At 51.2% G+C, this 14,822-nt stretch overlaps 1 protein-coding gene across 1 annotated transcript; it reads right to left on the reverse strand.

The window, feature by feature from the left end:
• Positions 1-224: 224 nt before the first annotated feature.
• On the reverse strand, positions 225-14,822 carry RXRB (retinoid X receptor beta). Its single transcript, XM_087953385.1, is given in 11 exon segments — positions 225-1,774; positions 2,013-2,118; positions 2,732-2,823; positions 2,990-3,122; positions 3,246-3,375; positions 3,578-3,699; positions 3,702-3,743; positions 3,894-4,073; positions 10,463-10,616; positions 10,700-10,932; positions 14,617-14,822. Coding segments are annotated over 11 exon segments (1,512 nt in total). The 5' UTR covers positions 14,672-14,822; the 3' UTR covers positions 225-1,509.

The raw sequence follows: 14,822 nt of genomic DNA on the forward strand, positions 1-14,822 counted from the left end.
GTCGCCCACAAGCCAGAGAGAAACCTAACTAGGATTCCAAACCAATGAAAAGTAAGCAGTCAGCTGCACCCCCAGTGGCCAAAGAAGAACTGCAGGGAGAACTACTCTGGCTCCTTCTCCTCCTGATTGAGGGGAGGAGGAGACTCAGCTTTCTGAGAAGGGGGGGAGATCGACTGCGGGAGGGGGGAATCTTTGCACCCAGCCGAGAAACCAGACTTGCTACCTTGAAACCACAATACATGGTTTATTGGCGTGGTATGTAGGATGCAAACACAACAGCTGTGTTTTCGTAACCAGGTCGAGCACAAGCCAGAGAGAAACCTAACTAGGATTCCAAACCAATGAAACTTTTGAGTCCGTCGTGGGCAGAGAGGCGGCCGTCGGGACGTCCGAGGATCCGGTTTGCAGGCGGTGGGGAAGGCCGGGGGTGGGTCTCCCTGGGCTGGGGAAGCCGCGGCCCCCACATCCAGCCGCCTGGGGGCCACCGCCGTCCGGGGTGCTGAGGGGGAGCCCGGCCACGTCACCTGAAGGGGGCACCCCCAAGAGTCCCGTGCTCTTCCCCTCCCCTCAAAAGGCCGAGGTCCGTCTCTTGCGTGATAGCCGGGCAGCCCTGGCGACAAGTCGCAGCCTGACACTCTGCACAACGCTCAGAAGTTCTGCATTCCTGATTCAGCGGGAAGAGCGAAGAGGGTGCCCCGGACGCCCAAATCAATTAAAATGGGGGGGAGGAGAAACAGAAAGCAGGAAGGGGGGCAGCTGAGGGGTCACAAAGGATTCGCCTTTGGGGAAAGCAGGTTGGTTAAACCAGCAGCCCCCCAAAGTGGCTATTTAGGGGGGATTTCACATAAATGGGGGGAGGAAGCGGCAAGACGCATATGGGCCTGTGGGGGGAGGAGAGAGACTGAGGGACACCCCCCGTCCACCACCCCCTCAGGCCTCCTTACAAAGCGGGTGCTCGGAGCAAGGGGGAAGGAGGAGGAGGGGCAGGGAGGGGCTTCCGATCCGGCCCCAGTCAGGGCAGCCCCTCCCCTCTCAGGGGAGGGGAGCTCAGCCCCTGGGCACCCCAGGAGGAGGTGGGGGCGGTGGGCTCCTCCCCCCGCCACCCCCTCCCCAGGCCGTGCCCCTTGCATAGATGAGGGCCGATACAGTCAAAGTGCTAAGCCGGGAGAGGAGAGGGAGGGGTCTCCCTCAAAAAAAAAACAGGAACCACTTGAGAACCGTGATTGGGGGGCTGCCAAAAGGGGGTGGGGGAAGCAGGGCAGCGCTTCCCAATCTGCAAGGGGGGGAGAGAAGGAGCCTTCCTGCCCCCCCCGAGAAGAGGCCTCCCCTTGCCCAGGGGGCTCCTCACGCAGCTACGGGGAGCCGGGCAAGAAGAGACGCTCCCCCAAGCACTCAAGAGCCCAGCTGGGGGAGGGACCCCGTGGTTTATGCAAAGGGGAGGGAGGGGGCTAGCCCCCCACCCTTCCACGGGGCTGGGAAGTGCAGCCCCTCCCTCCCTCCTCCCCCGCCTCAACGCAGAGCACTGGGGGAAGCGGAAGCTGCTCCCGGCCGGCCTTCGTGGCAGCCATCACTTCCGGTCCTTGGGGTGGGGGTAGGGGGGAGATTGAGGGGGTGGAGGGAGGGGGTGTCAGGACATCTGGTGGGGGCTTCCAGCATCTCCATCAAGAAGGTGTCGATGGGTGTGTCCCCTATGAGCTTGAAGAAGAAGAGGTGCTCCAAGCACTTCAGGCCGATGGACCGCAAGGCCGGCAGGCGCAGCAGCAGTTTGGCAAACCTGCGGGGGGGAGAAAGGGGAGGGGAGGTCAGGCCCCTAGGTGGAGGGGGGAGAACCCTCTACAAGCCAGGAAGGCGAAGGGAAGCCCCTCCCCAATATGAGAGGCTAGGCAGGGAGACGGGGGGAGGGAGGGATTGGGAGTCTCCCCTCCACCCAGCGCAGCCAGTCTTTCCCCTCCCTCCCCCGTTGGGAGGGGCCGGGGTCCCTGTCTCCCCACCCCCACCTCCACCAGCCCTACCTTCCCTGCTGATCCGGGTACTTCTGCTTGCAGTAGGACTCCAAGGAGGCGTAGACCTTCTCGCGCAGCAACTCTACCTCCCCAGGGTTGGAGAGGCCCTTAGCGTCTGCCGGCGGGGTGGGGGTGGTAGGGGAAAGAGAGCAAGATGTGAGGGTGGGGGTGACACCCAGGAAGAGGAGGGGGGAGGCGATGCTCCTGGAGGGGGGGGTTTGTTCTGACCCAAGGTTTGTAAACCGTAATTATTCACAAATTGTCATTGCTTTCGTTCCCAGCCAGAATTAAACTCAACTAGTTCCCCGAGATAAGCACTCACCTGTCGGTTCTGTGAATGATTACGGTTTACAAAGCCTGAGCCAGAAGAGTTTGCTTCCTGCAAAGGTTTTCTCAACTTGGCCTGGCTTCTATCCCTTAGGGGAGGGGACGTCACTTACTCCCGAGTCGCCCCTTTGGTCTTAGCTGCTCCTGCCTTCCAGCAGCTCTGAGCGTACGCACACTGGGAACAGGCTCCCCTGGGTCCTCTGCCTTGCCAAGACTCCAAAGGCTCTGGAGTTTAGCACCCCGTTCCCAGATGGTCCTGGCCCCATCTCTGCATCGGACCCTTGTCCGAGTCCTCCCCAGACTCCCGGACTCATCCGCGTCCTTCCCCACTACCCTCTGCACTGGCCAATCGCAACAGGGGACATCGCGCGGGGGGAGGGGTTGGCTATGGAAAGGCCCACCTGGATTGAAGAGGATGATGGCCCTCAGGCACCCCAGCTCCGTCTTGTCCATCCGCATGTCGCGCATCTTGGACACCAGCTCGGTCAGTACCCTGGAGGGGGGACAGAACAGCCGGCCTTGGCGGGGAACCTCGGCTGAAGGGGGAGGGAGGGAGCCAGGGGGATCCCCTACAGGCCATGCCCTTCGGAAATTGGGGTCTCTCTCGTCCTTTAGGAGGGGCACCTCTTCACATAAACACACACACACCCTCCCCGCACCTGTCGAAGATGGCCCCGACTCCCGCGCTGTGGGCACTGTTCCTGTGGACGTGGAGGCCTGTGGCCAGGAGGATCCCGTCTTTGACGGCAATGGATCGGTGGGAGAAAGAGGCGATGAGCAACTCGTTCCAACCTGCCGGGGGGGGCGGAGAAGGAGATGTGAGGAGGGCTGCCATGAGACCAGGGGCTGTGCCTGTGTGTCCCCCACCAGGGGGGCCCTCCCGCATGGCCGAGGTCCAGACCAGGGGGAACTCACCAGCCCGGAGCAGGATGACCTGGTCATCCAGGGGCAGCTCCGAGAAGTGGGGGATGCGCTTGGCCCACTCCACCAGGGTGAACAACTGCTTGTCTGCTGCTTGGCAGATGTTGGTGACCGGGTCATTGGGCTGCAGGTAAAAAGGGGGGGAGACAGGCAGGCGGAGGGTGGGACGGGGGACACTGGCGCCAGCACCGGGACCCCAACTGGCAGCTCCCCCGACCCTCCCAGCCCCCCTCCTCCACCCCACCCGGCCCCCTTACCTCATCTGTGTCGGTGGGGTGGTGGAGGGACCGCTCTGGTCCCGTTGCTGCTCCCCTTCCCCAACTCACCGAGCTGCCCCCCGTGCCGGCTCCGTCAATGCCTTGGTCCGACTTCTGCTCCACGGCCAGCTCGGCCTCCAGGATCTTCTCCACCGGCATGTCCTCGTTGGCCCCGGTGCCGGCCAGCTCCCCTCCCCGTCCTTCTCCTTGCCTCGCTGGCGCTCCTCCTGCACGGCTGCATCGGGAGGCAAAGCGGGGGGATGTTGGTGGGGGCCAGGAGGCAGCCCCCTCCCTCTCCCAGAACAAAGCAGGGGGAGGGGTGCTGCTCTCCCCCCAGTGCCCGGCCCTGGGAGGCTCCCTGCCTGCCGCCCTCCCCCTGCGCTACCTTCCCGCTTCATGCCGGTGGCCAGGCACTTCTGGTAGCGGCAGTACTGGCACCGGTTGCGCTGCCGCTTGTCCACGATGCAGTCCTTGTTGTCGCGACAGGTGTAGGTCAGGTCCTTCCGGATGGTGCGCTTGAAGAAGCCCTTGCAGCCCTCGCAGCTGTAGACGCCATAGTGCTTCCCTGGGGAGGGGAGGGCAGAGGAGGGCTCACCCTGGGCCCGGCTCGGCCCCCACCCTCCCTCCCGATGTCAACTCATCAAAGATTCCTACATGTGTCAGGATTCTGGCAGTTACTCCAATTAAGTCATGAGCCTCTCTCAAAACTAAAAAGCATTAGAAGTTAACATTCTACATCCGACACTAATCTGGGCGTAGCCGACTCTGAGATACCTAATTCACTGTCACCCTTGATCCTGCTTTTCCCCCACCCCCACCCTCTGCGTGTATCATCCAATGCAAAAATGTCCATAGGCAAGAGTCATCAATCATGCTCTCCAGCTAGATTTTTTCACGGCAGAAGCTTCAGTCATCTAATCAGTCTTTGAAGAAAACATGAGTGGAACGTACTTTCGATTCCACACTGCCGCCTGCTCTTTGAAACTCCCCCCTTTTTTCTGTTGACAACTATATAAAGTATGTATACAAAATGTTTTATGAGTTGACATTCGGCTCCCCTCACTTCTTGAAAGTGACCTATACAACACACACAAAAACAAATCGATTGCAGGTCTGGAAGCTTATGCTCACGAACCCCTCCCCTGGCTTGGTTGGATTTTCTGCATGTTTTTGAGTTGACATAGTTCCCATAAAAAAGGGGTGGGGGTAGAGAGAGAGGAAGGAAATCTGGAAGAGCAGTGCAGCAGTTTGAAAGCGAAAGTACAACTCCGACTCTTTACCTTTCAAAAATTGTAACTCAAATAGCAGAGCTTGTTAGGGTTTGAGGAATTAACCCCTAGCAGAGTATTTCAGCAGTAGTCAAGCCAGGCAGCCAAGGAGAGCGGAAGGGCCCCAGAGTATACACACACTGAACACAAACACTGTTTGTAGTTTAAATAGTTTTTAATCCAGTTAGAGTTTAAGCTTTGTCATTCAGTCCATTAAGTCATTCACAGTATTTCCATCCAGTAAGACTCACTAGTATAGTCCAAGTTAAGAGTCCTTGCAATATCTTTATCAGCCGATAAAGATATCTTCTCCTCCTCCGGTTTCACTCTCCAGAGAAACAAACGCTGGATATTCAGTAAACAGTAGCAAACAATAACAGTTCAGTCACAGGCACTCACAGTCAGTAATCTCAGTTAGTCGCAGCAGCACACAGTTACAGCCAGCTCAGACAGTAAACTCACAGACAGCCAGCAAGCAGTAAGCTTTCCAGCTTCTAATGCTTCCTTATATTGTAACTTCTAACCGCACCCTTAATCGGCTAATTGCCTGCTGCATTGTGCTTAAAGTGATAAGCACTTAAACCATGATATCTAAGTTTTATATATTTATTCACCCAAACCATATTTGGTATCAATGTTATACCTAACATACTCCCCTTTTGGGTGAAATAAATATATAATACCTTTACAATCTTATCCCATATTTTTCACAACTCTCCTGGTGCTTACTGGCACCTTGGGCTTTAGTAAAATTATCAGCTAAATTGTCCTCCGACATACAGTACTCTAGCTGAATCATCTTACTTCTTACAGATTGTCTCACATTTAGGTATCTTAGATCTGTATGCTTGCTCCTTGTTTTTACTCCAATATTTGTGGCCATTTGAATTGCTGCCTGATTATCTTCATGTATAATTATAGGATAATCTACAGTTATACCTATATCAATTAACATTTGTTTATACATTATTAACTCTGTACTTAACAATGATAAACAGGAGAATTCTGCCTCCATAGTAGACAAACTTATATGCTGTTGTCTTATTGACTTCCAGCCTATTAATGTATTACCCAGCATTATGGCTGTTCCTGAAGTCGACTTTCTAGTGTCTCTTTCTGATGCAAAGCTAGCATCTGCATAAGCACTCAAAATTAAATCACCCTTTGGTTCTAAATACAATGAATAATTCATTGTCTTTTTAAGATATCTTAATATCCTCTTAGCTGCAATCCAGTGTCTTTCACATGGTGCAGAATTGAATCTAGCCAACTGATTCACGCATACGATATATCTGGTCTAGACCAATTACTAATATAACTCAAACTACCAATTAAAGATTGATAAATCACCTTATCAAATTCAGGACTTTGTCCATCAGTGTTGCTAAACTCCTGACTCATTGGAGTCTTAGCTGGCTTACAAAGCTCCATCTTGTAATCTTTTAGCAATTTGCTTATCTTATCTTCCTGAGATATCTTAAAACCTTTCCGTGTTTTCTTTATATTCAAACCGAGATACTTCTTTATCTCCCCTAATTGCTTGATCCTTATTCTCTTTCCTAATGATGCTATAATTTTATTTGCTTCATCATTAGTTTCAGTTATCAATGCAATGTCATCTGTGAATAGTAATAATAATGATACTTTCCCATTTGTCTCCCTCTTAAACAGACATGGATCGGCTAAACCAGCTTTAAATCCCATATTGTCTAGTTCCTTTACAATATACTGGTTCCATTCATAGCCTGATTGTTTAAGACCATAGAGGCTTTTCTTTAACAACCAACAATCATTATTATCCTTACTTTCACTTTTAATACCAACAGGTTTTTTCATATAAATAATATGTTTTAATGGGGCGTGCAAGTAAGCAGTTTCCACATCTAAATGGTTAACTATATAGTTTTTACTAGCTGCCCACACTAAAGCTGCCCTCAAGGTTGCTGCCTTAAGACTAGGTGCAAACACCTCATCATAGTCATTAGCATTCTGCCTAAAACCTTGGGCTACTAACCTTGCCTTATGGATTAAATTACCATCTTTATCTATTTTTACCTTAAATATCCATTTGCAGCCAATGGATTTCTTTCCTGCAGGTAATTTGGCATTCTCATACACCTTCATATCACTTAATGAATTCAGTTCCTTATTCATTGCTGCATACCATTTTTCTTTTTCCTTATTAGGATACTTTTAATTTCTTCAACAGAATTAGGAACTTGATTAATCTGGCACACTGTGTTAGCCTGGTACCTATCAGGCGGTCTAGATACACGTGTAGTTCTTCTGGGAATTACAGGGCTTACAGGAGGACTTTGTTGAACTACTACCTGTTCATCTTCCTCATCCTGTTCAGCTATTGAATCTGTTTCTTCCTCTATGGGCACTATTTCATCCTGTATTTGTCTCTTTACTTTATTTTTAAAGTTACAGGGATAACTAATGGGATTTCTATAGGATTCAATAATTACATCTTTATTGGCATCCTGTTCTAATTTCTCCCATCCTTCATGTTCTAGAAATTGGGCACTAGCACTACATAACACTTTAGATGTGCCTTTCTCCCAAAATCTATATGCCCTATGGTTTGCCTGATAACCAACGAAGAAAAATCTTTTAGCTCTATGTTGCCCTTTTTTCTGAGTTTTGCAGGAATATGCACCCATGCTGGTGCACCAAATGTGTGCAGGTAACTTAGATCAGGTTTCCTGCCATGCCATCTGGTGAATGGTATTTCACCTGTTGTTGTATTAACAACATTGTTCAATATGTTATTAGCACACATTGTAGCCTCCCCACAAAGAATCAGGTAACCCAGAATCATTTAACATTGTTCTAACCATTGCCTGTAGTGTTTGGCCTCTTCTTTCAATAAAAGCGTTATGTTCTGGCCTGTATGGAGCAGACTTCTTATGCTCTATTCCAGCTACCTTAAGTCTGTTCTGGAATTTGTTATTAATAAATTCCGTGCCATTATCTGTCACCAGGGTTATCAGTTGTCGTTTAGACTTTCTTTCAGCAAACCTAAGCCAATTGAAAAATGTTGATATGTTTCAGTTTTGCTTTTCATTAAATAGCAAAACCCATATCTAGAATAATGGTCCATAATGCTCAGTATATATCTAGCACCCCCATACTGGGTTTCTTTGGACCTATGATGTCTGCAAATATTACTTCTAAAGGTTCTTTTGTTTTGAAACCATTTAGCCTATTTGCAGGCAATACTTTGCTCTTATCTTCACAGCAAACATTACAACGCAAATATTTATCACAAGGTTTTAACCTTATTCCTTCAGATAACTCAACTGTACGTTTTAGCATTTTAAAATTTACATGCCCCAAACGCCTATGCAATAAATGGATACATTCTTCATGAGGCTTTATATTATTAAATACAGTTTGTGCCTCCCTTTCTTACTATTATCTAAAACATATAATGTTCCATTTAAAGCTGCAGTTACACTTTTGTTATCTTTTTCAATTATGCAATTATTATCCTTAAAAGTAATTACATAACCTAATTTATCTAATACCCTTACTGAAAGCAAATTAAACTTTAGTTGCGGTACATACAACATTTTTATATCCTGGTTTATGTACGGACAACGTGCAAAACCTTCACCCTTTGCTTTCAGGTTCCAGCCGTTTGCAAGAGACATATGTTGAGAACTTGTAGACATTTTTATAAATTTTGTCTTATCTCTTGTGATGCAGTGGGATGCGCCACTGTCAACCACCCATAAATTATTCTTCACATCAGAGTTGCTAAACGTGGCTAGTTCAAATGCTTTCTTTGGCTTTTTTACATTCTGGCTTTTTCTCTTTTTGCAGAATCTTGCCAAATGTCCTCTGCCTCCACAATTAAAACACTTTTTAATTGTGTATGCCGTCGAAGATAAATTCTCTTCTTCCAGGTGCTTTAGTTTGCTTTGCTGATTTCTTTCAAGCTTTGAAGATAATTTCTCTTCTTTCTTATCTTCTCTCAGCTCGTCACGCTCACGCCTTCTTCTGGCTTCTTCTAGTAGCCTGCCTGTAATCTCGGTTAATGAGAGGCTTTCTTTTGGCAATACTTCCAACGAAGTCACATAGTCATCATAGCTTTGATCTAATGAAGATAATATTATGTAGACTTGTTGCAGTTCATTAAATATAAGCTCTTTTTCTTGCAAATCTTGAAAAATGCTTTTCATACAGTTTAAATGAACTAACATATCTCCATTCCTCTGAAGATGCGTTCGAAAAAGCTTCCGTGTAAGATTTATATGTGCTCCTACACTGTCCCGAACATAAATCTTCCTGAGGTTCTCCCCAGCAGTTTGCAGCATTTTCTTCTCCACGAATATGTACAAGCTGCTGATCACAGAGAGTCAGTCCTATGATGCATAAAGCCTGCTCATTCTTCAGTTTAAAGTCTTGTAACTTTTCGTTATCATCATCATTAGCAGGATCCCAGCTACTCACATCTGGTGGGTTTGCTATAATGTCCCACAAACCTTCTCTGCGTAGAAGTAAACTACATTTCATTGACCATGAAACATAGTTTGTTCCATCCAGCCTGGATATCATGGACAGTTGTGACAAATTTACTTGTGCCATTGCTCTTCAGATATTTTGACTATTTTAAACTAATTAAAACAGTTTGTTTTTACAGTAATGTGCAACTCACACCAACTCTCTCTGCTATATCCTGGTTAGTTAGACTATGCTGCTGGGCCCATAACCAATGTTAGGGTTTGAGGAATTAACCCCTAGCAGAGTATTTCAGCAGTAGTCAAGCCAGGCAGCCAAGGAGAGCGGAAGGGCCCCAGAGTATACACACACTGAACACAAACACTGTTTGTAGTTTAAATAGTTTTTAATCCAGTTAGAGTTTAAGCTTTGTCATTCAGTCCATTAAGTCATTCACAGTATTTCCATCCAGTAAGACTCACTAGTATAGTCCAAGTTAAGAGTCCTTGCAATATCTTTATCAGCCGATAAAGATATCTTCTCCTCCTCCGGTTTCACTCTCCAGAGAAACAAACGCTGGATATTCAGTAAACAGTAGCAAACAATAACAGTTCAGTCACAGGCACTCACAGTCAGTAATCTCAGTTAGTCGCAGCAGCACACAGTTACAGCCAGCTCAGACAGTAAACTCACAGACAGCCAGCAAGCAGTAAGCTTTCCAGCTTCTAATGCTTCCTTATATTGTAACTTCTAACCGCACCCTTAATCGGCTAATTGCCTGCTGCATTGTGCTTAAAGTGATAAGCACTTAAACCATGATATCTAAGTTTTATATATTTATTCACCCAAACCATATTTGGTATCAATGTTATACCTAACAGAGCTTTTGCCCGAAAGCACATTCCACGCTTATCTTACAAAGATAGTAACTAAGCTACCGAATCTTCTGCCCGGGAAAATCCTTAGTTGGAGAATCTGATTTATGACGCACCCAGGGGGGAGGGAGGGCGGGGAAACAGGGTCACAGGGGACTGGGAATGACGTAGGCCAGAGTTGGCTTCATACAGGGCAGGGCCAGTATGTCGCCTCTAAGGAATCCTTTGAAGTTTTTTGAAGTTTGGCTCGAGAATCAGGATTCGGGCGATCGCTGCAATCCTGACCGCCGGCCCATCCGAAGACCAGCCCCTTCCCCCTCAAAGGACCCTCCCTCATTCTGGCAGCCCTCTGCCCCACCTACCTGAGGACCGGTCCCCACAGATGGCGCAGAGCCTCTTCCCGGGCACCAAGCCGCTGTGGGGGTGGCCTGGCAGGACCCTCATGCCCACCGGAGGCTTCACGTCTTCCGAGCTGCTGACCGAGTGGAGGCCGGACAGGTTGACCGTGGAGTTGATCTGGGAGTAGTAAAGGGGGACATCAGAGATGGGGGGGTCCCAGCTGCCCCACCCCGCCTGCCCGACTCCGGCCCCCTGCTTACTTGGGGGCTGCTGACGGGTCCGTAGCCGATGGAGGGGGTGGCCGGGAGCCCCGGAGAGCCCATGGAGGAGCTGATGACTGAGAAGGGGGAGCCCAGCCCGCCAATGGAGCTGGTCATGGCCGAGCCGATCATGGAGGGGTGCAGAGGGGGGGGAGGCTCAGCAGGCGAGGAGGGCCCCGGGCCCCGCAAGGGGGGAGAGCTGCTGAGCAAAGAGCTGTCCGGACTCCTGCAGTCTTCGGGGAGGGAGGGAGGGAGGGAGGGAGAGGAGGAAAAAGCAAAGGGGAGGGTGTCACGTTAATATAACAGTGGATCCCCCCCCCCCGATGCCAGGTTGAGGAGTCTCTCCCTGGAGACTTCCTCCTTAGCCCCCACCCACAGCTTCCTGCCCCTCCGGATATTGTGCAAGGCAGATGGCGGTCACCACGACTGGCTGGCGCTCGGGAGCTGCGGCTTCCCAGGAGGCAGGGAGGAGGAGGAGGAGCGGTGGAGAGGGGGAGGGGCTGCCCTTTGGCCCCTCCCCTTTCAGAGCCCCCCCTTTTCCTGCACCGATAGGCTGCCGGCACCTTCTCAGCCCTTGTGGCGCAGCCTCTTTTGGGTGGGGGGCATTTGAAGGAAAGCTCCAAGCAGACCGTGCGGAGGGGATCCCCAAACGGGGCCGCTTTAAGACCGGTGGACTTCAACTCCCAGAATCCTCCCGCCAGCAAAGCTGTTTGGGGACCCCTGCCCTGGGGGGGGGGGGATCAGCCAACCCTTCCTCCCACCCCCCCACCCACCCCACTTGGGTGGGCCTGGGCTAAGCAAGGAAGGAAGGGGCCGCCTGGCAGCCTCCAGTTCTGCCCACAGCGACCCCCGTCTGCGAGAAGCCAGGCCCATGGAGGGCTGGGATGGTTTCTCCCCCTTTCCCTCTTCTGCCTGGACAGGAAGGGAGGGGCCCCTGGGCAGCAGCCCTCCTCCCACAGGAGCCCCGGAGCCTCTCCCGGCCCCATGATCAGCCAGGCATCCAGGTGGGCACAGGTGGCGAATTCTGCCTCTGGCCAGCTCCCTGCCCACCTAATCGGCCTGTGAGTGGGGGGAGGGTCACTCCTTCCTTTTGGGCCAAAGGGGCCTGGATTCTGCACTGCCCCCCCAGGCAGCTCCAGAAAGAGCTGGACGAGGCCTGGCCCTTAAAACTCTAGCCATCGATTGCTACCCGTCAGACCGGACGAGAGGGACCGGCCTGGCTGAAGTTGGCTCTCTGGATCCAAATGGTTAGGAGGATAGAATGGTGCGCACACACACACACACACACACCCAAAAATAAATAAAGGAAGGGACTACTCGGCGCTGAGCTGAGGCGACAAAATAAATGCCCTTGAGGAAACTTCTCCCCCCCCCCCCTGTCAAAAATTGGCACCAACGTCCATCGTCACTGGAGGCTCCCAGGAAGAGACTGTCAGAAGTGGGGTAGGGTCTCCCGCTTGGGTGGGTGGGGCTGGACTAGATGACCTCCCAGGTCCCTTATCTGTCCTCCGCCAAGCAAGCTAAGAGGGGCGTCCCAGGTGGGCTCCGTGGGAGACGCCCCAAGGGAAGAAGAGTCGGAGGGAGGGAGGGGAGGGGGCTGTGGGGAGGGGGGGCTCAAAGGAAGGAAGGCCAAGGGGGTGGGGTGGGGAGGGGGCTGCCCGGCTGACAGCAGAAAGGCCTGAAGGTCGCCGGAGGGTCTCCTTCCCCTGGCTGTCCCAAAGAGGCTTTCTTTCTCCGCCCCCCCCGCCCCCACCTCCGAAAACGAAGCAACCGGAATGTGTTGAGTTTCTTTAAAGAAACATTTCTTGGGAAAACGCTTCGGTGCCCCTTTGAAGAAGCTTTTTTCCGTCCACAAGAAGCTTCTCGGATGAGAAGCAAAGTGTTAAGAAAGAAAGAAAGAAAGAAAGAAAGAAAGAAAGAAAGAAAGAAAGAAAGAAAGAAAGAAAGAAAGAAAGAAAGAAAGAAAGAAAGAAAGAAAGAAAGAAAGAAAGGAAGAAAGGAAGGAAGGAAGGAAGAAAGAGAGGAAGCAAGGAAGGAAGGAAGGAAGAAAAGGAGGAAGCAAGGAAGGAAGAAAGAAAAGGAGGAAGCAAGGAAGGAAGGAAAGGAAGGAAAGAAAGGAAAGAAAGAAGGGAGGAAAGAAAAGAAAGAAAGAAAGAAAGAAAGAAAGAAAGAAAGAAAGAAAGAAAGAAAGAAAGAAAGAAAGAAAGAAAGAAAGAAAGAAAGAAAAGGGAAGGAGGAAAAGGGGCAAGGAAGGAAGGAAAGAAAGAAAGAACGGAGGAAAGAAAGGAAAGAAAGGAAAGAAAGAAGGAAAGAAAGAAAAGAAGGAAGCAAGAAAGGAAGGAAAGGAAGGAAAGAAGGAAGGATAGAAAAAAACAAGGAAACAAAGGAAAGAAGGAAGGAAAGAAAGAAAGAAAAGAAGGAAGCAAGAAAGGAAGGAAAGAAAGAAGGAAGGATAGAAAAACAAGGAAAGGAAAGGAGGAAGGAAAGAAAGAAAGGAGGGAAGCAAGTAAGGAAAGAAAGAAAGGAAAGAAGGAAGGAAAGAAAGAAGAAAGCAAGGAAGGAAAGAAAGGAAGGAAACAAAGGATAGAAAAAACAAGGAAAGAAAGGAAAGAATCAAAGGAAGGAAAAAAGAAAGGATAGAAAAAAACAAGGAAAGAAAGGAAAGAAGGAAGGAAAAAGAAAGAAGGAAGCAAGTAAGGAAGGAAAGAAAGAAAAGGAAGAAGCAAGAAAGAAAAAAAAGAGGAAGGAAGGAAAAAAGAAGATAGCAAGGAAGGAAAGGAAGGAAGGAAAGAAAGAATAGAAAAACAAGAAAGGAAAAAAAGAAGAAAGCAAGGAAGGAAAGAAACAAAGGAAGGAAAGGAAGGAAAGAAAGAAAGAAGGATAGAAAAAAAAAGGAAAGGAAGGAAAGGAAGAAGAAAGCAAGGAAGGAAAGGAAGGAAGGAAAGAAAGGATAGAAAAAACAAGGAAAGGAAGGAAAGGAAGAAGAAAGCAAGGAAGGAAGGAAAGGAAGGAAGGAAAGAAAGAAGGATAGAAAAAAACAAGGAAAGAAAGGAAAGAAGGAAGGAAGGAAAGAAAGAAGGATAGAAAAAACAAGGAAAGAAAGGAAAGAAGGAAGGAAGGAAAGAAGCAAAGCAAAAAGGAAAGAAGAGAGAAAAGGAAGGAAGGAAGGAAAGGAAAGCAAACAAGCCCTTCGGGGAGAAAGGTTGGAGGCGACCCCTCTCTCCCCCGAGAGAAACTGGGGTGGGGGCTACAACCGGAGGGGGAGGACGGGGTGGGGGCAGGAGAAGGGACCGGGGACCCCCTGCCCTTGACCTCACGGGGGGGGCACGAGGACTTCCCAGCCGCTGTCTGCCTGCGGGGGGAGGCGGGGCTCTTTCCGGGCAGCGGCCACCCACCGAATCACGGGAGACCCTCCCCTCCCCCCAAAAAAGCAACCAAACCCTCTCCCCGGGGGAGGATCGGGGCCGCTCAGCGAGGCTCCCAAGCCCGGGAGGCCGAGGCCGGGTTCTCCGGGAAGCGGCTCCGGTACTCGGGGCCGGCCGGGAGAAGCGTCGATCCGGGGCTCCGGCTGCGGGATGGCGGGGGGGGGGGGAGGAGGCACCGGCGGGCCTCCGTCCCCGGGAAGAGCCTCTCTCGGGTCGGGGCGTCCCACGGGAAGAGCTTCCGCTCGGCCCGCCCCAGGGAGGCTCCGCTCGGGTCCCGGGAGGGAACGGGACGGAAGCCCCGGGACGCCGCCCCGCCGCCCTCCCGAGGAACCTCCGCCGGGACGCCGCCGCCCCCCCTCCCGCGGGGCCCGTACCTGCTCCTCCTCCTCCTCCTCCTCCCCGTCCCGCGTCCCCCATGGCCGCGCTCGGTCCCGCCGGGCGCCCGGACTCCGCGCCCCCGCCCCGCCGGCGCCGCCGCCGCCGCCTACCCACCATGCACCGCGAGCCTCTCGGCGCGGCTCCCCGGCCTTGGCCAGACTCCCGGCATGCCCCGCGTCCACGCCCTCCGATTGGCCCAGCCGGGCTTTCCCGTCGTGCCCCGCGGCAGGCCTGAGCGCCCCCCACTCCAGACGCGACCCCACTCCCCACTTTCCTCTCCCCACTGGCTCGGGCGGCGGCCTGTCTGGAGTTCCCGTCCC

Source organism: Notechis scutatus, chromosome 2 (genome assembly GCF_049901735.1).
Source record: "Notechis scutatus isolate UNSWTSFEM ecotype Mainland chromosome 2, rNotScu1.2, whole genome shotgun sequence".
Taxonomy (NCBI): domain Eukaryota; kingdom Metazoa; phylum Chordata; class Lepidosauria; order Squamata; family Elapidae; genus Notechis; species Notechis scutatus.